The sequence below is a fragment of the Epithele typhae genome, assembly GCF_022376455.1.
Source record: "Epithele typhae strain CBS 203.58 chromosome Unknown BXZ73scaffold_16, whole genome shotgun sequence".
In the NCBI taxonomy this organism is placed as follows: Eukaryota; Fungi; Basidiomycota; class Agaricomycetes; order Polyporales; family Epitheliaceae; genus Epithele; species Epithele typhae.
The window spans coordinates 346267-369557 of record NW_025954207.1 but is presented as its reverse complement, the minus strand read 5'-3'; the positions used below and the strand labels follow the sequence as shown (position 1 = coordinate 369557).

The following is a 23291-nucleotide window of genomic DNA, read 5'->3' as shown; positions in this document are numbered from 1 at the left end:
CTGAGTGCTGTCGGAGCACCGCGCCGCGGCTGTGCACGTTTTGAGCGCCGACTCCGCCTCCGCCTCCCTAAGTCCCCCTGCTCATCCTACTACTAGGTTCATCCAGTCAGCGCACACGTCGCGTCTCGCAGGTCGTCATTCGCCGCGCGCAAGACATCCGTATTACCGTGGTCCCTGATAGTATGTCATCGCTGTTGGAATCTGCCCGCATACTTAGCAAGCTCGGTCGTACAGTACCAGCGCTTAGTCATCACGTAGATAGCCGCCGTCCCTCGTCCCTCGTCCCGCACTCGCTTCACGCGTTTGCCCTTCCCCACCACCTCGTTCTCCCCCGCGTCCGTCTGTACTCGCCTCCCGGTGCCCATAGGGACCAATCGCGTCGTATTTATTGCCTTTACCCTCGTCCGACCTCGTCCGAGCCGCCGACTTCTAACAATCACCCCCTGGGCAACTGCGTTTGACGGCGTCGACCTCGCCTCCTTTTCCAGCCTCCGCCGAGCCAGGCAGCGCCAGCACGGCATCTGAAAGCTAGCGAGCGTCCTGATATGCTCCTGAGTCGTTCGCTCGCTCGCAGTGCCCCCGACGAGCGATCACACCGCCTTAACAGCTTCCGTTGGCATGGTGACTGCCACCCGCATCTCCTCGCGCACCGAGCGCTGTCCTTTGGGCAGGTGCATACTGAGAACTCGGTCAAAAACGTGCGGAGGCTCTTGTATCACAGTCCGAGCTCCGCGGCGATCGTCGGAGAGATGCTTATATGCGTGTCACTGTTGCAACAGGTTGAATCGGACGTGTTTGCGCTGAGATATACAGAACTCACTCAGCTATGGTCCACAGACATCAAAGAAAGCGAAAAAGCAGTTCAAATTACCCGTAGGCGTACAATATGCAATATCATTAACGTTAATCAAGTCCGTGCTGCCGCCCCAAAGGTCTCCCTTAACCCCCTCACGCCGACGACGACGACGACGCATTGCTCGGCCTCCAGTCCTGCATCCACCCCACGATCACTTCGAGCGCCTCCTTCTGCACCTCGCGCATCTTGTCGGTGTTGCCCGCGCTGAAGATCAGGTCCGAGCAGTGGAACATGTCGTGCATCAGGTGCGGCTGCAGCGCGGAATCAAAGGACGGGTTCGCGCCGTCCGCGCCGACCGTCGCCTCCCGCCACGGGTCCTGCTCGCCGTTGACGAACACGAGGCGCGGCGTGGTCACGTTCCAGCCCCAGTAGCGGGAGTTGACGGAGAGCGCGTTGAGGACGAGCGAGGCGTTCGTGCCGGAGAAGGTGTCCGGGAAGCGGTAGCTGCAGAGGATCTGCGGGGTGGGGGCGGTCAGCGGGGCAGGACGAGGCGGGGAAGCGAGGGGAGAGAACGTGCCTCGCTGGACGTGGGTGTGAACTGGCGGGAGATGAGGGAAGGGTGGTCCGCGGGGGCGCCGGTCATGGAGAAGCCGAACTCGTTGCAGCTGCGAGACACGGGAGTTCAGAGGGCTGAAAGGGAGAAGAACACGGAGCCGACGCACGTCATCCAGGTCCACGACCGGTCGTCGTCGGGCGCGGTGTCGACAGCCCAGTTGAAGACCGTAGCGTCGTGGATGTACGCGAGACCGCACGCACTGTAAATGCAAGGTGAGCTCGATGCGCCAAGAAGCGTAGAAGTCCCGTGCACGCACGTCGCGTTGTCGTAGCCGTTGCAGACTACACGTGAAGAGGTCAGCAGAACCGCCCACAAGCGATGGGACTTCTATCACGTACTACTGGGGAAGAGGGTCTCGTTCCAATACGTGCCCCACGCCTTGAACGCGTGGTCGAGACCCCAGCCGGTGGCGGGAGCCTTCTTGCCGTTGGATGTCTCGATGTAATCACAGAAGTCGTACACGGCAGAGATGTCCCCCTGCCAGGAACCAGGAGTGTTCGAGACTGACGAAGTCGATCAGCGGCCGTCTTTACTCGCGCAAGGAAGTCTGCACTCACGAGCCTCGGCAAAGTCATCGCCGTAGACGAGGTCCCCGAGACCGAAATTCTGCTTCATCGCCCAGATCTCCTCGTCCGTGCCGGTCTCGAACACGGAGTCGACGTAGTCGATCACTGCGGTCATGTCTGCAGAGCAGTTCTTCGGCATATACTGGCGCTCGGGCTCGTAGTAGCCCCAGAAGTCACTGCGACACGTAAGTTCAGATCAGCGCGCCCAGCAATCGCAGTCGAGACCGGCGACGCACCCAATCGCCTGCACGACGCCGGAGGACGCCCACCCGGCGTACAACAGGTCGGGCTTGCTGCGTCGCCAGAATGTCAGCGTGGGTCTGATGAGCCGGTGGCGCGAGTGCGGCGGTGCTCACTTCTGCATCACGTAGCTCGTGAGCGCGCCGGGGTAGCTGCCGCCGACCATGATCCAGGCGGTCTTGTCGGGCCCGAGCGTAGCGTTTTCCGGCTGGGGCAGGACGACGGTGCGGGCGAAGTAGTCGATGTCGTCGATCGCCTGCTGGATCGTGTGCAGGCGGAGGGAGTCGGTGGAGAGGTCGCCGGTGGGCTGCGACTTGCCGAAGAAACGGTGCTCGAGCATGACGACGGTGCCGTTGAGGAGCTCGGCGAGCTTGCCGGGGACGGTGCTGTTGGTGAGGTAGCCGGTGAAGCCGGAGGCATCGGTCTCGCCGGGCGTCATGAGGACGACCGGTCCACCGGGGTCGTAGTACTCGTAGTTGTGGTAGTAGCGCTGCTTGAACGTCCCCTTTGACGGATTGTTGTGGTCGATGAGCTGGTCGAAGTAAAAGGCGTCGTTGTAGGTCGAGATCTGCTGGAGAGAGTGCACGTGAAAGACGGTGGCGTTGTCGGAGGGGTTATCGAGCGTCTGGATACCGTGCCTGCCCTTGCCGGGGCGGAGGAGGCCGTGGGTGGAGGGTGGGCCCGAGCGGAGTGCAGCCGCAGAGGAGAGAAGAGAGAGCGAAAGTATAGTCGTCGACAGCATCGTCGCCGGCAAGAAAACAAACGGAAAGAAACTATAGAAAAGGTCGGCGCGGTAAGGAAGGACGCCGATCAAGAAAGGGAACGGGAGAGGAAGATGGTCGAGAGCAGACGGGTGGCAGATCTTTATAGATATGAAGCGCGTGCGGTGCGCTGCCGCGGGGGGCGATGCCCGACCTCGCCGCTAGGCGCGGGCGCATGCCAACGGAAGCTGTCAAGGCAGTGTGGCCGGGTGAGATCGCTCGTCGGGGGCACCGCGAGCGAGCGAACGACTCAGGAGGACGCTCGCTATGCCCTGCTGGCGCTGCCTGGCTCGGCGGAGGCTGGAAAGAGGGGCGACGTTGACGGCGTCAAACGCAGTTGCCCAGGGGGCGGTGACATACTATCAGGAGCCACGGTAATACGGATGTCTTGCGCTCAGCGAACGACGAGCTGCGAGACGCGACGTGTGCGCTGACTGGATGAACCTAGTAGGATGAGCAGGGGGAGCCTGGAGGACAGCCGGAAGGGAGGCGGAGTCGTGCTCAAAGCGTGCACAGCCGCGCGGTGCTCCGACAGCACTCAGCACCGGATCACCGCCGTTTGAATTTCCATTTAGGAGGTCAAACTTCAAAGTGCAGGATCCCCGAGAAAAAAAGGAGGACACCGCGCCTTCATCGCCGCCCTCGCGTGGGGAAGACCCCTCACACACTGTCTCTCGCTGCAGTTCGAAACACGGATGTGTGGGCGCCTAAATACATGCACATTCGTTTCGCGTGTCCACAGCGCTTTCGACCTTTTAGGCATGTTCTGCGCTAATCCACGGCATAGCCAAGTGCTCTGTGTCTCAGTCAACGGTGCGCACGGCTCGTTTGAAAACCTCCAGTTCGAATATTCCGGGACGGTCACACCGGGCCGGCCCCCGGTTCGAATAGATCGAAATGGTGCAGTACCCTTTGGTGGCACCATTCTGTGAACCACCCCCGATTCGCTTCAAAGTTGGGATATACGTATATATTCTCGTTCTAGTTCCATCCATGTAATTTATGCCATGTATCTTCATGTTTCCCATGCGCAACGAAGGCTTTGATCTCGCTCGACGGCACGCAGAATGATTGAGCGCTTGTTTACTCGCGTCGGGCGTCTCCTCTCAAATCCGTCGAGCGCCTGATCCTTCCGGAACGATGCTGGTCTATCATCACGGTAGTGATGGCCTTTTAGTCACCTGAAATGAGTCTTTTGATGGCCACATAATGACCTTCTGGTGGCCCAAATTATGACCTTTTGGTGGCATCTCGCCTAACGCTCTCGCGATCACCTTTCCATCCCCGTGGGACAGCCCGCCCATGCCTCAAACGCGCGTATAACCATCCGGTAGTTGTGCGCATAGACCAGCGCGGACGCATACATTGCTGGGTCCGGGCGCGGGAAAAGATAGAAATGCACGGACAACGATAGTCACGCGCGCACAAGGATTGCGCTGTCAGGACTGCGTTCGATCTCGCGCGTGGCGCGCGGGTTTGTTTGCGCGGGTCTCAGGTGAGCGCTCCAAATAGTCGCCACCGACCTGGCCAATTCGCGGTTACCATAAGGGTGTTGGTGTTGACCCTAAGGTCATAGTGAGCGCCACGGCGGTAGGGTCACCCGCGTCACCAAAAGGCCAAATGCCTGCCACATTAAGGGTACTTACCAAGGCGAAAAGTTCGCGAGGGCTCAGAGTGCAGCACTCGCCACCCCCCTGAGAAAAACCTCCGCGAGCATGCGGGCACCAACGTTGCACGCGATCGTGTCTTGATGGCACATGCGAGACTGTCCAAGTCGTCGCGCCGACGACGACGCTCTGGGTGTCGCTGAAGCTGCGTCATGAGGGGCACGCCCTTCACGAATCAAGCACGAAGACGTCAATTCAGGACGAAAATCGACGCCTTAGACGAGAACGAAGATGGGGCAGAAGTACTCGGCTCACGCCGTTGACTCCCTCGAGAAGATGGCCATAAAACCCACAGGGCGCCCATTCTTATCTATTCGTACATACAAGCATACAGCGTGGTGATACAACGATGTTACTACAACAACACTCGGGGACGAAACGCAGGATGGTGTGAGACTTGGTTCAAGTGTACGCGGCACATACTTAATCGGCAGCAACACAGGGAGATGACGACGACGACGTTCACCGGACGAGCTGGGTGGCGGGCTTGCCAGCGGGGACGGGCGCGTGGGGGACCGGAGCGTGGGGGAAGCGGAGCTTAAGGCCTGAAGACACAACACGTCAGCAAAGAGCACGACCCGCCCCGAAGAAGCACTGACCGAGATCCTCAGCGACCAGGGTGGCTCCCTTCTCGCCGACCAGGAGCGCGGACGAGTACGTGTTCGTGCCGAGGTTGTCCTGCCCAGCGCGCATAAGCCTCCCCGTCCTTGCGCGCAAGCACCAGACGCGCCACTCACCGGGCAGATGCTGAGGTCGACGCACTTGAGGTTCTTGGTGCCGTACACGTTCAGGCGCTCGTCGACGACGCCGCCCTGCTCGCGCGGCTTCATCGCGCACGTCCCGAGCGAGTGCCAGGTGGTCTCGACGTGGTCCGCGACCCAGTCGTCGATCGCGTCGTCGTCCTCCTTCGTGTACTTGACGTCCTCGTGCACCTTGCTCGCGTCGTACGGCTCGCTCGGGCTGTGCCAGGTGCCCATGTGGATCCCGACGGTGAACGCGTTCGGGAGGAGCTCCTTCGCGGTCCGGATGTCGATGTCGCGCGCCGCCGCGGGCGAGTTCGGGTGGAAGCGCGGGTGGTGCGAGGTGAGCTCGCCGCGGTACGCTGCGGGGGAGCGGCGCCGTCAGCGGGCCCGGGTGGCGGTGAAGAGGGACGTGGGGAGGGCCTCACCGTCCATGCGGCGCGCGATCTCGCGCGTCCTCTTGTAGCTCCACCGGATCGGGGCGAAGTCGGCCTTGTTGTTCATGAAGCCGCTGTCGAAGAACGGCTCGACGTACGGGTTCGCGGACTTGACGTGGATCTGCGCGCGCACGCGTCAGCCTCTCCTCCCGCTCCAAGGCATCAGAGCACACGACGCACCTTGCCGCGCGACGCGGGGTACTCGAGGTACTGGAACATGGTGATGTACTTGCCGGGCGGGAGGAGCGAGTGGTCCGCGTACGCGCCGGAGACGATCGAGCCGAACATGACCGGCTTGTCCGGCTTGTCCTTGAAGTAGCGGTCCCAGAGCTCGTTGAACTCGGGGCCCATCTCCTTGAGCTCCTCCTCGGTCGGGCGGATCTTGAAGCCGGCGTCGATCGCGTTCGACGAGAGGCGCGCCTTCTCCGGGCTCGTCTCCCACTCGGCGAAGAGCTCCTTCTGCACCTCCTTGTCCCCGCGCAGGAAGTCGTCGAGGGTGACGGTCTCGTTGGAGACGCGGAAGACTGGAGCGTGCGCGTCAGCAACGGCGGTGGCGGCGGGCAGGACGCGGCGAAGACTGACTGGAGAGCGTGGTGTAGTGGTCCTGGTACTCCTCACCGACGCCCGGGAGGTCGCTGACGACCTTGATGCCGAGCTTGTTGAGCATCTCCGCGTTGCCGACGCCAGAGCGCTCGAGGATCTGGGGGGTGCCGAGGGTGCCCGAGGAGATGACGACCATCTTGCGCGCCTTCACGATCGTCTCCTTCACCTCCGCGTTGTTCGCGCGGTTGCGGGAGGGGACGTAGGCGACGCCGACCGCGGTGTTGTTGCCGTCGAAGAGGACGCGAGAGACGCGCGCGTTGCAGCGGAGGTACAGGTTGCTCTGCACGTCCATCACGCTGTGCACGTACGCTGCGCGGTGTTTGTCAGCATCTACTTCAACTCAGAGCAGAGGTCGGCGTACCGGTCGCCGCGTCGCTGCGACGGCCGGTGTGGCGGTTGATGTACTTCGCCCAGATCTCAGCACCGTGAGAGGTCTCGAGGTCCTGGATGTCGTCTGGAAGGAGCTTTTAGTACCTTTATTACCCGTGAATCAAATGTTCGAACACGCACCGCTGAAGGGGATGCCGATCGCATGCGAGGCGCGCAGGAAGTCCTGGGCCACTGGGGTGATCTGGCCGCCGTTGCTGATGGCGATGGGACCATCGTAGCCGTGCGTGTCGTTGTTCGTCGGCTTCTGGTAGTTCTCGAGGCGCTTCATGAGCGGCAGGAGGTCCTTGGCGGTCCAGCCCGGCATCTTGAAGTCATCTGAAGCACTTGATCAGTAAGCTCAATGATCTGACGCACAGGGGCTAAAACGCACCCCAGTCGGACGCGGAGGCGCGGGTGTACATCTGGAAGTTGATGCTGGAACCACCGCCAAGGATGTTGGCGCAGGGGACGATAGACTGACGGCCACGGAGGTGAGACGACTTCATGGTGTCCGTGTAGAAGGTCGCCTTCTCGTTGCTGAGGGACATGTAAGCGCATGCACACGTGAAGGAGATGGAAGACTTACATGCCGTCCTTCTGCATGTTCCGGACATAGATACCAGGACTGAGATGATGTCAACAAGGCGACGCGCTATGGGCCACGAGCGACATACCGGTAGACCCAAGGGTCATCGCGGTTGTTCGCGCCGCCTGTGCTCGCATTCGTCAACCGTCAACGTCTCGAGCTAGAATGACTCGGCACATACCCTCAATAAGCATGACCTTGAGAGTGGGGTCGGCATAGGCTAGACGTCCGGCGGTAACGCTACCGGCGGGACCACCACTGTATGCATACGTCAGTCAGCAGGGCAATCCCGAAGAACAGAAGAGGAGCACATCGGCGCACCCGCAGACGATGACATCGACTTCCTCTGGGTGACCCATATTGAATCAGAGACGAGGGGTGAGCAGGTGAGCAGATGTAAGAATAGGGATGGGAGCCTCGAGCGAGGTGAGGGTTCCAAGGTTCTCTCGGGGCCTTATATCCCGCCACGCACGTTATCGCGTTGGGCCATAGGGGTCGCACCCAGGTCACTCGCGAAGTCATGGGCTCTCCCATCATTCTCTCAGCAGAAGCGTCAGCTGGTAAGATGCGCTCAAGATGGTTTAGTCCCCACTGGGAGTGGGCCCGCAGTGGGTCACGCAAATAGCCCGCCCCTGTGAACGGGGGCCGGCGGTGGGCAGCCGTAAGCAGCGGAAGCTGAGGGCGTGCACCACCGGCATAGGATCCGCAATTAAATGTGAAGATAGAAGGGCGGCCTTCTGGGCGTTCCCTGGGCGGATTGTGGATTGGTTTATGGAACTGTCAATCGCTATGAGTGAGGTTGGCGAACTTACACCGCAGGGTTTACCGGGTTCTTCGGGTGACTTCGGAGCCTTCCAGGGCAAATGACTGTATGTGGTATGGTGTATATCGGAGGGATTAGGCAAGTTCTGCATCGCATAGGTAACGCGCGCACCAGGAATCCGAGGAGTTCCGTGCTGAATCCTGGGCAACCGGGCGGGAACGCGAGCTCAAGCAGCTAGTCGCCGATCATGAGGTCGAGGCAGGTGACCCACCAAAGAGACTTGTAGGGCTTCCCTATTGAGTTGGGACTTGATTGGGATGCAGAAAGAGTGAGAAAGGAACACTACGGCCGTGAAATAACGCCCCGATCGGTTACCCCGCATTCAGAAGCTTCCCGAGGGAAAATGCGGGGCACTAAACCCACCATGGATGCTGAGCGTCTTCGGCAGACTGGAACCTATGACGCACCATCGGACCCGGTCGCAGCCGAACGTGCAGGTTGAGGGCTGCACATGGTGACGGTATGTCCTTGGCGACCGTGCTCATTGGTGGGGTGGTGCGACTTGCGGAGGTTGGAAGACCGGGATAGCCCGATCGGCGCAGAGAATGGGCAGTCCGAAGTCGTCTCCAGCCTCTCTATGAGCTCAATGCTACCCAGGCTGCTATTCCCAGAAGCCACCAATACAAGTACCGCGAAGAGACGCATTTGCTGACTGAAGAACAGCGAAGAGCATCCGCAGCGCTATCCATGTGAACCGCAACATAAGTCGAGTGTGGAGCTTGGGGGGTGCCTGGGGAGCGGGGACGCACCTGTACGTACGTTCGCTATTGGCGAACCTCTCTCGTGAGAGCTCGGGAGAATGGACGGTGTGAGAGGCGCTCAAGATCGTGAGCAAGCTCTTGTTGCACACCAGCTGACCTGGGCGCGTTCTCGGCGCCCGCGACGTCGCGCGCGGCACGCGGGCTGGGAGAGATGATGGCGGCGCGCGCAGCGCACGGCCTTGACCATTCAGCTGGCCCGTTGGTAGTCCATGGTGGGACACCTGCGTCCACTCGTGACGGCCTGCGATCTTCTGTGCGCCGACGGACCTTTGTAGTCTGAGACCAGGAGCCAGCACATGGGAAGCAGGTATTGAGAATGCCGAGAGTAGGCGTGTCATATGGCGTCGGAGCTTACAGTGAGGGTCCACTGCCATCACACTGAAGAGTTGCGATGACGCGACGAGCACCCTCACTGGTTGTTCGCTGGGATCATATGTTCATGTTCGCGGGTGAAAACGGGTAGAGGAAGAAGCGATGGCATGTTGTGATCAAAATATGGACTGTCCGGGATATCGATCAGTATGTCGTGGCGAAACCAGAGGGAAACATGTGCCCGAAAAGCGACCTCACATTGTAATGGTCGATTTCAGCACGATTCAAGGCGTATTTCAGATGCTCTGGAGGCGTGTACGATATCAAACTAAGCCGAGTCACCGGCGGAAGCGCTGTGCGCGCACACCACCAATGTTTCTGCGAGTCGCTCAGGGAGGCGCAGAGGCAACGGTGCGAAGTCACGGAAGAACAACACGAACCTGGGGGTGAAGGAGAGAAAATGAATGGTCTCCCACGGATACAATCTCCTTGATGGGCTCCGTCAAAGGCGTCAACATTGGCGTTACGTAATGGGTTTCCTGGGAGCCAATCCGAAGCCCTCGGTTAACAATTCGGGCGGAAGTTGAATTTGGCCACTTCTGCCGCAGCACAGAGGGCGCGTCGTTTGGGCTTGTCCTCTCCCACTCCCTCGCCTTTATACCCACATGCTTGTGAAAGACCATAGCTTTATCTATACAGGACGGACCTCAGACGGACAAACTATACACCATGTCGAAAAGCAGAGGCATCCTGCGTCACGCGCGACGCGTCTGGTAGATGACTCCGAGCGTTTCTTCTTACTCTCCGTGTCCAAACGTGCAGAAGACGGGCCTCTGCGTCCAGAACTACGGCGCATGGTCCATGAGGGAATTGAAGTCAGTGGGATCTCGTACGTGCACTAAACACCTGTCCTCCGCATCGTGCACTATCTTAACCCCACCACCCGGCAGGTACCGCTTTCTCGGTTTCACGGACTCACAAGTGAAGACCGGGAGGCTCATGTTCTTCCACGAGGACGAAGAATGGACCGTGGATCGCCTGTTATCTGCTTTCGGAGATCTGCCTGGCGTGTACCTGAAGTCCGGATACGGCAAATATTCCGCGCGCCTTGGCCTGTCCTTCTCATCCACGGTGCAGTCACTTGATGTGCTTCTTTCATTAACTTTGGAGCGGACAGCATCTCATGCCACGACTTTAGGTTCCCCATAATTTCGCGCTCGAGATCCCTGATCTCGTGGCTGCAGACGGCTCTCTCCACAGCGATGGGTGCGGTATGATCCGGGACAGTTTTGCGGCGCAGGTGTGCGCGCACCACGGGCTACCGCCTGACGCAACGGGTAAGAAATCAGTTATCCTCAATCCGAAAGATGACTCCTGGAGAACCCACGCGGCAGAGGTTATTTTGCCGAATGTCTGCTCCTCCTTTTAGCTCCGACCTACCACGCGCTCCAGACGCTCATGCGCTTCATTTCACAGTATTCCAAATCCGTCGAGGGGGGATCAAAGGACTTCTGGTCCGCTATCCCGACAGCAAATTCGACAACTTCACCGGCCGCTCGCGACCTCGCACCCGTGCCAGCGCCAGCACCCAGCCTGTCATCGCTTACCGCCCGTCGATGTACAAGTACGCCGGAGGTCCCACGTGCCTTGAGCTGAACCAGTACAACGCTGCTCCCGGCGCGGCGCGGCTCAACGTACAGTTCATGGTGCTCCTGCTTACCCTCAGAGTGCCTGTTCCAGTATTCGAACGCCTTGTACAAGACCAGCTCGATCTCATTGGGTGCATCCTGACGAACCGAGAGAAAGCGCTCGACTACATCCGCGGGGAGCTCGACTCGGGGATCGAAGACGGCTTCATGCAGGGCTGTGAGTGGTTCTGCACTGCCTCAGTCCACCCTTGAGCTCAATGCATGCAGTGTACGCGATGCTCCTCGCCCGACAGGAGCTGACGGAGCCTCAATTGCAGTCACGCCTGCGGACTTACCAGAGAACGCAGTACAATAATCTCCGGGAAAAGCTGAGCATCCGCATCCCGGAGTCGTGTTATGTGTTTGGAGTCGTCGATGAGGATGGCGTTCTCGGCCCAGACGAGGTCTACATTAACCTTCCGTCTCGGAACGGAGTGCTCGTTCGTGAGGTGGTCGTCGGGCGGAGCCCGGCACATCACCCTGGCGGTGAGTCCTTCGTATCGGCCGTGGACTTCGGAAGCCAACATATCGAGTTGCAGATATTCGGAAGTTCCGCGCGGTGGATCGCCCCTCTCTCAGGCATCACCGCAACTGCATCGTGTTTTCGTCGACCGCCCCGCACTCCGTTCCCGATTCGATGTCCTCTGGCGACCTCGACGGAGATCTTTACTTCGTGACGTGGAACCAGTCTCTTATCCCCCCAGATCAGGCCGCACCCTTCGAGCGCACGAGCACCACAGCCACAGCTCCTACATCACGACGCCAAATCTCGAACATGGCGCAAGACGCGGTGGACACGTTCATGCAGCTGAAGTTCAATACACTTCTGGGCTCGATCTCGAAAACGTGGTCGGACAACGTCGATAAGACACCGGATCTTGCAAAGAGCGCATACGCACTAGGCCTGGTGCCGCTGATCGAGTCTGCGTTGGTGGGTCTCCCGTGTATACCGACGTCATCGTAACTGACTAGGCGGTCATACAGGACATCATGAAGTCCGGAGAGGATTACAAGCAGCTCAAGCGTCGCTTCAAAGGGCTAGGACAGCCTCCTCGGCCCCCCGCAGGTTTCGTCGGCCCCATCCGATCCCTGCGCGACATGATTCCTCTGGGCGAGCAAAACGATCACCAAGTCATCGACGCCTCCAAATGCGATCCGGCGCTCATCGTGCGCAGCGAGGACACGACTCTCTGGTTACGCCACAACACGGAGGCGGTCCGGGTCATGATAGCCTTCAACCAGGAGCTGTCGCGCGCGATCGCCTCACAGGAATGTCAGTTGTCATTAACCCATCCTATGTGGCAGAGCTATGCTGAGACAAGTGTCAGCTGCCACGGACTACGAGTCATCGTCGTCTCGGCATGACCACTTCAATAATTCCAGTCCGTCTAAGCCCCCAGATGTCGTGACGCGAAAGTTCAAAGACAAGTACTTCGGAGGTTGGGATGTCTTCTTCCATCGCTCCAGTCTTCGTTACTAACTTGCCGGCAGGTGGATCCCGGAAAGAGCAGAGCGAGCAACGGATGCGTGCATCAGCCTGGTGAGTGAATGATCTCATTGGTTCGAGTTTGAGTAGGCTAGTACAACCGGTGCTTCAGGTACCATTACGGCTACACTCAAGGCAAACCCGCTTTCGCGTGGCTTGGTGAACGCTACCTAAACGAGATCAAAGCCTGTTTGTATGACTCGGCTCGCAAGATTCGTCCTTGCTCACTGGAGTACTCTTAGGGCACTCCAACGGTAACCGGCCGCCTATGTTCGTGGGTGCCTCCACCGCGCCTTCAACAATGTCCTCGTCTGTGCCACTCTCACGCTCGGATTCGCAAGCCACCCTCGTCGACGAGACCCTTTCCGATGACGAGGCGACTGAGATCGACTCCGACGGCGCCATGGATGTCGACCGCGTGCCACCCGACGACGCGTGCTGTGCCGGTACGCGCAACCTGGCAAGCTGCTCGAGCGCGCGGGCCCGACGCTGCGCAGAGCCCGATCCACCCCGGCGCCGCCGGTGCCAGGAACCCCCACGGGTGTCCGTGGAGAGCAACCCGAAGCCAAGGGCGCCGACGCAGTACTCGGAGCCGTGCACCGGGAACGCGCAGCACGAGTGGACCATCCAGGCGAACGCGTACGCTCGGACGTACTTCTGCCTCACGTGCAAGGTTGAGGTCAAGGAGAAGAAGGACAATGGCTACTGGACACCGGTGCGCGTCACGCTGAGGGAGCGTCGCGCGAACTCGGCGCGCCCCGAACCATCGCCTCCGCACTACCCCTCCATGCTTGTGGACACGACTGCTCAAGAGCGCACTTCCGATGCCGGTTCGGTCGTCGCCTACGAGCATGACACCGACATCGACACCGACACTTCCGATTTCGAGTCCGCCATCGGGTCCCCACAGCGTACCCCTCGCTCCACCCACTCCTCTCTCGTCCCCGCCGCCTCGCACACTGGCCCCGCCTCCAACACGCGCCGCTCGTCCGCACGCACGTCCGGCGCCTCCGACGCACCCAGCTCCCTGCTCGGCCTGACTGGCCTCCGCCGCGTCTCCGACGGCCACGACGGCTCGAGCCCCGTCGCCCACGCGCAGCCCCGCCGAGTCTCTAGCGCGACCACCGCGACGCGACGCGTGTCGGGGGCCACCAGCTCCGCGCGCTCGTCCCACGTCCCCGCCGTCGCCGCGGGCCCGCCGCTCGTGTCGCGGTTCCCGAAGCCGGACCACCCGGTGGCGACGCCCGAGACGCGGTGCCGGGCGAGCGCGCGGCACGCGTGGAAGAACAAGTGGGCGAACGGGTCGGCGCGGCACTACGTGTGCACGGCGTGCCGCGACGTGGTCAAGGAGAAGAAGAAGGGGTGCCCGGAGGTGTGGGTGCCTTACTCGTGAGCTCGCGGTCCGACTCCTGCTGTTCATCTCGAGGGGATCTATGTGTATCTTATAGGTAATTGCTTCATGTCTCGCGAGGGCTATAGTCTTTCGATTTCACCGTGTACTATGTTCTGGATATGCTGTCTCGTGCCGGATTTCTACGCTATGTACGCCATCGGCGGCCGGTCCCTCTCTCCCATCCCAGCTTGCGATACCTAGACCTTGCGATACCTACCTCTGCTCTGTATTCTATGGGACTGGCCGCCGAGTACTGTACCGTCATAGGGCAACGTAGCTCCCCGATCTGCTCAAAGCTCCGAGAATGTCCACGGCTGTGGACCTTCTTCAAACTCCCCATCTTCTGAAACTTTTCCGCTTTCAAGAACAGGGGCAATGTCCGAGTTGGTGGGTGCAGCGGAAGCTGCTTGTTGGACCTTCGAGAAGGATTGAACCGGTGGCACGACAAGGATGGGATCGGCGACTCGAGACGACGTACTCACCTCCGCCAGCTTCGCAGCCCCCCTTCTTGCGGTTTGCCTCAATCGCCGAGCCTTATTTTTTGCGTGTGACTCCCTCCGCTTCTCATCGCGCTCCTGCCTCGACAGTCCTTTCTGTGGCACGATCGAAGATGAATCGATGAACACGCTCCCGACGGTGGCAAAAGCACCCCGAACTTGCACAGGCCTCGGACAGAAACGACGGGTCCACGTATTCTGGCAGCGCGAGCTGCTTTCAAACATCACAGCAGCCTCCGCCCACTTGTCCGACCGTCGCGCGCGCGGAAAGGTGCCAGTGGAGTGATTCAAGCCTGAGACTTACCTTCATCTTGGATTCAGATCCCATGCCCCCCCCCGCCGTCGCTGCCACAGCCCTTCTGAGGCGTTGTATTTCAAAGATACCGGAGCTGAGAAACAGGTAGGAAGCTATAGGGGGGTTCTTTCCGAACGTGTGGGCGCTTCTTCCACCGTCGACTTTCCCCGCGCGCGCGCACTCCCAGGTCCGAGCTCTCCATGTACACGGACCTGTAGTGAATCGTCGGTATCGGCCTGCCATCATGTTCACTATTCTTCTCCCTCTGTGGCCTAAGCATGTCGCGCAGAGCCCTCCAAGTCGTCAGCGCTGGTACTCAAGCATGCATGTGGTTCGGGGAAGAAATCGCCGCCGATAATCAGCTGTTGTCCAAGCGCCGGACACACGCGTCGATGTCAGGGGCAGCGGTGCCTCGGACTTGTCCTTCTCCGCCCACATTCCAAGCCCCCTTTCCGCCTTTTCTTCCCCTCCACGCAACGACACAAGGCAGCCAAGAGGCGGTAAAACGCTCAAGGTCACTCATCGCGAACGGCTTTCTTGACGCTCTTCGCTCCTCGCTCCCGAGCCATGCCCACGAAATCTGCGACGACGGCGAATAGGTTGACCGCACGGGATAGCCTGAGTGGCCCCTTAAAGGCCCCGGTGAAGAGGCAATATGACGAGGTCATCGAGCTCACAGACTCCGACTCGGACGCCTCGGACAAAACACACAAGCCGAGGACCAAACGTGTCAAGCGAGAAGCCAAGCGGTCCGGCCCTCCGACACGCCCATCCAAGCCTCGCGCTGCGAAGCGCAAGGACACCACTACCGGCAACATACCCCTGAACTCGCGGAAGGGCCCCAACATACGCACGAAGAACAAGGGCCTCTCCGCTGGCGATGTCAAGCCGCTGGCCGCACAGAAGCACGAGGACGACGCTGGCTCGGACATCCCTCTGAGCACGCTGCGAGCCAAAGACGACACATTCCACCCAAGGTCGCGCGTGAAGCACGAAGACGCCGATGGGGATGTCAAGCCCCGGGTACTGCGCTCCAACGTCAAGCCCCCGGTACAGAACATCGTCGTTGACCACTCATGTGGCCCGGATACACTGATCAACGAAAACGAAGAAAATGCGAAGCCGATCATCAAGCGCGACCCCGACAGCCTGACACGACTTGAGGCCGAGGCAGTGGCTCGCCTCGCAAATGTTTGTGCACGCATCTTGTTTCCCTCGAGAATCCCACACTGACCTCAATCGTGTGCAGCCTCCCCGGGACATCAAAGTCAAACGAAAAGACCTCCTCAATGAGGAAGACATCCTCGACGACCTCGCCCCCGACGCGATCGAGCCCTTCCCCATCGACGTCCCCGAGGAGATCCGCGAGGTTACCGTCACCCGTGCCCAGCTTTCGACGCGCTTTGGGGGCAGCCCTCAAGACCCCCATCCCGTGCCCAGAGCCGAGCTTCTCGCCGAACACGGCCGCGACAACTTCATGTGCCTCAACTTGATGTACAACCCCCACGCTCCGACCAGCCCTGGCTTCCCCGGACTCTCCTTCCACCCGCTGGCGTTCCTCGATGACGCGCCGCCCCTTCGGAGACAGGCGCTGTTCATCCGCCTCAATGCGAACAAATGGCGCTACATGGGTGACTACGTGGAAGAGCCCTCCAGCGTGCTTTCGGTCGAGCGATGGCGTCGGCTGACACCGAGGGTGAGCCAATTGATACTTTTACCTGTCATGGTCCTAGAGGCGGCTGCTCACGCGGCACATCCCACTAGGTTCGCAAGAAGTGGAACAAGGGGATCGCGACCAAGAAATGGGGGTCGTTGTATCGTGCTCGCGTCAGCCTGCGAAGGTCTCTTGGGAGAGAGCCGACTCGCGCCGAGATTCAAAATGCGAAGGGGCCGTTCAGAGATGTCACGCAAGATCATCTCGCCGCTGCGTTCGATAGCGGCTTAGAGGTGATTGGCGCATGCTCATGCATACGCGATGTCGCTAACGGGTTATACTCTCGGCAGCGCATGCGAGCGTGGACAATGAAATGCGTCGGCTACGACGAGGAGCTGCAGCGCATCTGCGTTGAGATCTCGCGCATCCCACCTGAACCTGCGCAGCGGAGTCGTCGTCGGCCGAAACGAAAGGCGAAGGCATAGATTATGAATTCTAGATGCGTTAGCCAACTATACGAATGTACATAACACACAAAACAAGCGATAGCGAGATGTCCTATGATGACGAGCGAACTCAACCAGCGCAGCGCTCACTTCTTCGCAACTTTCCCCTCCCCCTTCGCCACCACCGCCACCGCCTTGCCCTTGCCCTTCCCCTTCGCCGCCTTAATGAGCTTATCGTTCTCTAGACCCTCGTCCGCCTCCTCCTTCTCCTCATCCGCCGACACCTCGTCCTCCACGTCGAACGCCTCCTCCAGGTCCGGCGCCGCGCCCGCCGCGGCGAGCCTCTTGGGCGGCTTCCCGAGCGCCTCCGCCTTGTGGAACGCGAGCGGGTGGTCGCGCGCGTTGTACTTGCGCGTGAACGCGGACTTGGTCGCCGTCGAGATCTGCTTGAGCACCGCCGCCTCGGCCTGCGCGCCGACGCCGAGCTTGACGAGCGTGTCCCAGTCGTCGTGCGAGATGAAGTACTCGTCCATGAACGCGATCGTGTCGTCCACCGCGCTCTGGCAGGGAGCGGAGGGGCGGAGGCGGGTCAGCTCGAACTCCGTGGGGGAGGGATAGGAGGGGGGACGTACCGCGCCTTTCTCCATCAGCGGCTGCACGAGGTGCGGGAACAGCGCGGGGATGTAGCTCTGGCGGATCTCGGACTTGTCCCCGGAGACCCTCAGTCACTGTCAGTCGGTGCAGTGGCTGTGAAGAGGCCGGTAGCTCAAGGGAGCATCGACGATCCCTCAGACTCCAGCTCTCGTCCGACGGATCCGTCAAGCACCCTTGACCCCCGTCTCCCGCTGATGCCGCTGCGCATGCGGAAGCTGTCCCCGCTCTGTGCGGCGGACGGCGGGAATTGCACACATTCCCACGACCTCCCAGGGCTCGAGGCCCGGTCCACCGCCGGGAATGAAGCCTTTTCAGTGTGCGCCCATGCACCGCCCCGCTTCCTTCGAGGGCTTTTGGCGCGGGCGTTTCAGGAACGTGCCCGCTGACGGTCTCTCATGCGAGCCTGCACGGTGCGCGAGGCCTCGCCCGCAGCTCAACGGGGCTGCCCTAGTAACGAGGACGGGGCACGGCGGGGGACCGCGAGGCTCTCAGATGATGTATGTGCCGTCTGGCCGGAGCGGGCCTGTCTCGGCTAGTGGTTTGTGGGTGCTCGTGAGATGTTTTGCGCCGCGCGACTCCCTCGCGGCACGTCGGGCGGCACTGCCAACTGGTCGGGGCCCAGGTGCGGTCGCACGAAGGAGCCCGCACTGGACGCCAGAGGCTGGCCGTCCTCTGCGCATCTTTCGCCGCCAGAGCGTTCGCGTGCAGCATCGCCGAACCCAGTTACACGTTGCGCAAGATACTACGGTCTACTATACAGGATCATTGACGGATGCAGAGCAAAGGACAGCGGAAGCGACAACAAGTATAAATACTACAACACTTGCGGACAAGGGAAGACGGAACAAGCGGGACGGAGCAGCGCAATGCGGGGAGACGGGTTGCCGGTGAAGATAAGGAGATGACGAGACCGGGTTGAGTGGGAGGTCATGCGGAGATGGTTCAAGGCGTGCTCATGCGGCCAAGAACGGCCAGCGCGGATAGGGTATCTTCGGGGACGATCGACGCGACCACGGCGGCGCGGAGTCTAGGGGTGAAGAGCGCGATGCGGAGAAGTTGGACCGGTGGGGACATACAGGTACAAGACCGGCCTTGAGTGACGATAGGACGCGATGATAGGCTATTGCCAGGGAATCACGACTCCGTGCATGACGGCGGCGAAGGCGGTTGTGTACGGGAAGAAGGTGCTCGAGAGGGCGACGAAGGGGATATGGGGGGTGGCGTCGGGGAGGCTGGGAGAGATAAGGGTGGCGGAGGAACACCGGGAGGGGCTTTGATGTCTACGTACGGGGACGATCGCGAAGGCGGCGACATAGCACTGCCCTTCTGCTTCTCAGCCACATCATCAAGGGTTTCAACGAGTGTGGTGTTGGTGAATCGTCGAGCATTGTATCTCTTCTCGACCCCGCCGGATGGGCTGAATGCGGGCTTGCTCGTGCGTGGCGTGCCGAGCCGGGCGCGTACTGTGAACCAGTAGCGCTTGAGATTCACCTTCATAAAGGTGAATTTGCGGGGGCGAGATACTGCTGAGCTCTCCACGGCGAACGATGAGGCGAGTGTGCCGCATTCCAGCTTTTCGAGGACGGCATCATTGGTTGCTAAGACAGAACTCTTCCCAGCGTCGACGTCGAGGACTTTGAGATCCCCATTCGCTAACCCTGAGGGTAAAGAGTCAGCCTAATAATTGCGCAAAAACCGCAATAGTGCACTGACAGTTTGGAAAAACATGGGACCGTTCTGGGTCGGCTGCCCCGCCGAGGCGCTGGCGGAGCGCCTTGCGAGTTGCAGATGCACGAAGCTGGATACTTGGAGTGAGACGTCGTCACCCTTCAGGATGCACCAATGCGTACCGCGATGTCGGCTCGAATCGCATCCAACTGGGCACACTTTTGTCGCATGATGGAAAAGGTGGCCATCCAGAAGAGCACGTAGCTCCACCACCAACGGCGGACAGCCGATTCGCCTCGCAGCTCCAATATCGCATTCTCGATGCTATACAGCACGCGGGCTGAGTAACTGCAGACGGCGCCGCTCATTCGGAGAGGTACTCACGCGGCTATTTCCGAAGAGAATTCGGCGACTCGGTCATAGTCCAGAAGTCCATCGGCGAAGAGCTTCTTGAGGTAGTCTCTTGTTCCGTCGCAATACGCTTCTGCTTGGCTGATCAAGGCGGTGGATGGGGTGCACCACACGTAGATGGTGAATGCAGTGACGAGGAGACCGATGATGCCGGTGACGATTCCAAGCACGGTCGGAAAGTCGGCCATGGTATTGGTAGAACTGACCGAAAGAGGAGGGAAGGGTCACAGCGAGGGGGTGTGAATTGCACTTGTTACTCCGTCTCCTGGTGGTGAGCTGGAGGTCGAGAGGAAGGATGAAGCGCGAGTGGCGGAGGGCAGTGGCGAGGTGTGTGCTCGTGGAGGGGCATCACACATATTTAATGCGGGCTGCATAGCAGCCGAAGGACGACAAGTGCCCGCCGGCCTGGTGGGTCGTGCGTCGTGGATCAGAAGGGCGTGCGCGGGGCAGGCGCACTGACCGGTACTGACCGGCCGCGTGTATTGAAGTTGGGAGGGAGCGCCAAATACAAGCGCCGAAGCACGGGACCGATGTCCGAATCCGGCTCGCCCTCGAGGTTGTCGCGACGGCGAACGGAAGCGCGCACCAGGCGACCCTCGATCCGCCCCGATGTCCTCCGCCGCCCCTCAGAGACTGCCCTTCTGGGCGCTTCTGTTGGATCAGAGCGCGGCCGAGAGTCAAGCCCGTCTCATCCAGGCCGGCACCTACAGTCTCAGAGAGCGCGAGAAGCCATGGGTCGCCCGGCAACCCGCCTTGTACGAACGTGGATACTCGCTCAGGCCGCGTTATGTCCCCGGATGGACGCCGTCCTGGGAAGGTACGAACCGCCATGCATTGTACTGCGAGGACTCAATATCACCTCTCGTGCGTTTCAAATATGCTCTCCTGCGCTCCGCTCCTGATACGATAGGATGGTCAGACTAGTAACGTCATGGACGCTACCCGACGCAAAGACGGCAAGCTCGTGGTCATCAAGACAACCCGCCTTCAGTGGGAGCTTGATATCGCTCGATATGTCACCTCATTACAAGATCCGCAGAACCATTGTGTCCCCGTGATAGACGTATTTCGGGACTCTTTGGTTCCTGGCACCGTCTTGATGGTGATGCCCTATCTTCGGCCCTTCAACAACCCGCCTATGGAGAAGTTGGGGGAGCTCTTCGCCTTCATTGACCAAACATTAGAGGTACGAATACCCTTTCGGTCTAGGAATCGCCCTAACTCCTTCTCAACAGGGTCTATCCTTTCTCCACAGACACCGTATAGCGCACCGGTAAGCTCTAGCTCAACAATACATTCTGCAGACGCTTAGCCCCAACATACCAGCGACATATGCCCCTTGAATGTGATGATGGACGCCCATCCGCTCTATCCTGGTGGCCACCATCCCGTCCGACTGGGGTCTTCCCCCGACGCCCTGTATGAAGTGAAGGCCCTCTCGCGCACAACTCATCCCGTACAGTACTACTACATCGACTTCGACTGCGCAAGCTTCTTCAAGGAGGAAGAATCCCCTATGGTACTTGGCGACGTTGGCCAATACAACAAAGTTCCCGAACTTTCCGAGACAGTGCCATACAACGCGTTCAAAGTCGACATCTTCTCTCTGGGTAATCTGTACTTCGAAGAGTTCACGGAGGTACGTCTGCAAGCGTCGATTTCGTCATTATCCGGAGTATGGACGTTTTCAGGTCTATCAACATCTGGGGTTTCTCGATCCAATAGTCAGCAACATGCGACAGCAGGACCCAACGGCACGCCCTCAAATTGACGACGTCATCGACCAGTGGAAGACGCTTCGTGCCGCAGGTGAAACCAAATCGTCGCGGAACTTGATTCGCAAGAACGAAACTTCCGTGTCAAGGATAGTGGACGGTATGAGCAACGCCGTCATGACAGGTCTGTTGCACGTCGTGGACCGCTTTGTATATTCGTAAGGGTCAGATTTCACCACTTGCCGTTCTCACGCAGATCAACGGCTAACGAGTTCCCTCAGGCGTTTTGCGTTGCGGTCTCGCTATGTCCCAGTGCTTTCTTAGACGCTATCACAACAGCTTTCGACACTCGGTGCAGGCACCCGTCACCTCGCATTGTATTTCTATCGAAACGCATCTTCATTCGAACCACATTTCCGATCTCCGGTGGCGGGTTGCAACTTGGACTGTGGCCCTCGTCGCCGTCGACGCAGCAAGCACCCTGACCGCGGATTCCGGATCCACCCGTCCGGTGTCCATTTCCGGAGCGACCGAGCCGCCAACTCCCATGCAAACCGGCTGCCGGACGCACTGCGTCAGCACGGCGGTTCCTGCGCCCGAGGCGCGAGGACGACTGCCCCTCGCACGCCGACCACGCCTGCGCCCGTTGGTGCTCTTCTCGAGGCTCCGATCTCCCCGATGGCTGTACCTTCTACCACGGATTGGGCGAGCTTGTTTGCACGCGAACACCACAAGTCTTCGCTGAGGCGGATGCTGTCGATACCATGCGGACGTCGTCCAGATGCCCGGGGAGGCTGGAGGGCAGAATCACGATGCGTTGCTGTGGAAGCGATCAGGTGTGAAGACGCGAGGCTGGAAGCACTGGAGGGTCGTACGCGTGCTCGACGATGGGGACTCCCAGAGCACGCGCGCTGGCCACGAGAAGTCAGAAGTCGTCAAGCAGGTACACAGACGACGGTGACGGTCTTGGTTCGAATGATGGAGCAGCAGAGAGCAGCGACCGGAGTGAGCGCGGAAACGTCGTCGAACGCGCGAGGCACGCGTGGCGACTCGGAGGCTTCTGTGTAAAACACGCCCCGCGTACGTATGAGCCAGGCGGGCGTGAAGACGGAGCCCCGCGCACTGGCCGATGAGGACCTTCAACATCTCACCTTGCGCTGTATATCGTCGCTTCCGGCTTCCCGGTCCTTCCGATCGCCCCCGCTTTTTCGACGAGAAGTCCACGCGCAGCCCATCCCATATCCGCACCTTCTCCGACCTCGCGGCCAAACTGTGAGAAGTCGGATAGCAAGCTCCCCCGCCACCCCAGCGCGCCCACATCAACACGCTGCCATGTGGAAGAGGTCCGAGCCACAGAGATCCGGCATCAGCCTCCGACGCTGCTGCTAAACGTTTAGCCTCTGGAACGCGAGAACCTCCTGAAGGAAGACATCCTGGGCTGCATTCCGCACTTGTGGGTACGTACGCGCGGAGGGGAGGTTATTGCGAGCGCAGCGAGCAATTCAGTGCTTAGGGCGTGAACAGGGGAGCCAAACAAGGACAAATGTAACTTTCGGCGCTTAGACTCCAACAGGATGGTGGCTCCTCTAATCCCCTTCTCCGCCGCACACACATGTACGTATTGCATTTATAACAATCAAAACATGTTTCTAGGATGTGATTCGGCACTCTGGTCGAGTTTGGTGTGGATCAGGTCTGGCGTAGCTGAGATATTCAGCGAACGACTTTCCGGGTGGTCTAGTCATCACATGACAGATACGACGAGACACGTTCCTTGAGGCTTGAGATCTTGAGAGTTCGCGCGGGGCACCATCTCGCATCTTCGTCTCTACCGTCTGCAGGTACGAGTGCTGCAGTCCAGAATGGCGCACATTGCTAGCACTGCGTAGCGAGCGATGTCGTGTCCCACGAAGGCTAGTAGCCTTGGCGTGGCGTTGCCGTAAGTTCGATTTGGAAGCGCCGGCCACGCGCGTCGACGTCACGGATCGGTTTCCCGTGCAGCTTTCAGACTTGTTCTCCACCCACATTCTCACCTGTGATGGCGAACAGATTGACCGGCGCCCACGGAAGCCTCAGCGACCCAGTCGAGATCAGCGACTCCGACGAC

At 59.9% G+C, this 23291-nt stretch overlaps 7 protein-coding genes across 7 annotated transcripts; 4 read left to right on the top strand and 3 right to left on the bottom strand.

The window, feature by feature from the left end:
* Window positions 1-948: 948 nt before the first annotated feature.
* On the bottom strand, window positions 949-2960 carry BXZ73DRAFT_45070 (peptidase S28; the record flags this gene model as incomplete). Its single annotated transcript, XM_048019445.1, has 7 exons — window positions 949-1311; window positions 1344-1461; window positions 1519-1629; window positions 1747-1915; window positions 1970-2154; window positions 2215-2271; window positions 2335-2960. The coding sequence occupies 7 exons, from the start codon at window positions 2958-2960 to the stop codon at window positions 949-951; spliced, it is 1629 nt and encodes a 542-aa protein (XP_047879129.1).
* Window positions 2961-5108: 2148 nt separating this feature from the next.
* On the bottom strand, window positions 5109-7740 carry BXZ73DRAFT_76639 (alcohol oxidase; the record flags this gene model as incomplete). Its single annotated transcript, XM_048022485.1, has 13 exons — window positions 5109-5191; window positions 5246-5324; window positions 5384-5748; window positions 5815-5944; window positions 6004-6347; window positions 6406-6735; window positions 6788-6880; window positions 6937-7131; window positions 7187-7332; window positions 7382-7420; window positions 7470-7506; window positions 7563-7639; window positions 7703-7740. 13 exons carry the CDS (start codon window positions 7738-7740, stop codon window positions 5109-5111), a joined length of 1956 nt encoding a protein of 651 aa, XP_047879128.1.
* A 2202-nt stretch (window positions 7741-9942) lies between these two features.
* BXZ73DRAFT_44875 (RdRP-domain-containing protein) lies at window positions 9943-12693 on the top strand (the record flags this gene model as incomplete). The annotated part of the gene is made up of 10 exons (XM_048019408.1): window positions 9943-10166; window positions 10228-10423; window positions 10476-10614; window positions 10754-11143; window positions 11194-11451; window positions 11499-11896; window positions 11950-12242; window positions 12271-12404; window positions 12457-12505; window positions 12564-12693. 10 exons carry the CDS (start codon window positions 9943-9945, stop codon window positions 12691-12693), a joined length of 2211 nt encoding a protein of 736 aa, XP_047879127.1.
* A 161-nt stretch (window positions 12694-12854) lies between these two features.
* Window positions 12855-13844, top strand: BXZ73DRAFT_45000 (uncharacterized protein; the record flags this gene model as incomplete). Its single annotated transcript, XM_048019431.1, has 1 exon — window positions 12855-13844. One exon carries the CDS (start codon window positions 12855-12857, stop codon window positions 13842-13844), a length of 990 nt encoding a protein of 329 aa, XP_047879126.1.
* Window positions 13845-15825: 1981 nt separating this feature from the next.
* On the top strand, window positions 15826-16775 carry BXZ73DRAFT_44908 (uncharacterized protein; the record flags this gene model as incomplete). The annotated part of the gene is made up of 3 exons (XM_048019416.1): window positions 15826-16332; window positions 16401-16583; window positions 16641-16775. The coding sequence occupies 3 exons, from the start codon at window positions 15826-15828 to the stop codon at window positions 16773-16775; spliced, it is 825 nt and encodes a 274-aa protein (XP_047879125.1).
* Window positions 16776-16882: 107 nt separating this feature from the next.
* BXZ73DRAFT_100250 (replication factor RFC1 C terminal domain-containing protein) lies at window positions 16883-19657 on the bottom strand (the record flags this gene model as incomplete). Its single annotated transcript, XM_048014523.1, has 7 exons — window positions 16883-17296; window positions 17369-17456; window positions 18566-18622; window positions 18679-19048; window positions 19104-19188; window positions 19241-19382; window positions 19443-19657. The coding sequence occupies 7 exons, from the start codon at window positions 19655-19657 to the stop codon at window positions 16883-16885; spliced, it is 1371 nt and encodes a 456-aa protein (XP_047879124.1).
* Window positions 19658-20078: 421 nt separating this feature from the next.
* Window positions 20079-21406, top strand: BXZ73DRAFT_45139 (kinase-like protein; the record flags this gene model as incomplete). Its single annotated transcript, XM_048019456.1, has 5 exons — window positions 20079-20333; window positions 20380-20655; window positions 20705-20742; window positions 20796-21108; window positions 21161-21406. 5 exons carry the CDS (start codon window positions 20079-20081, stop codon window positions 21404-21406), a joined length of 1128 nt encoding a protein of 375 aa, XP_047879123.1.
* Between the last annotated feature and the right edge of the window lie 1885 nt (window positions 21407-23291).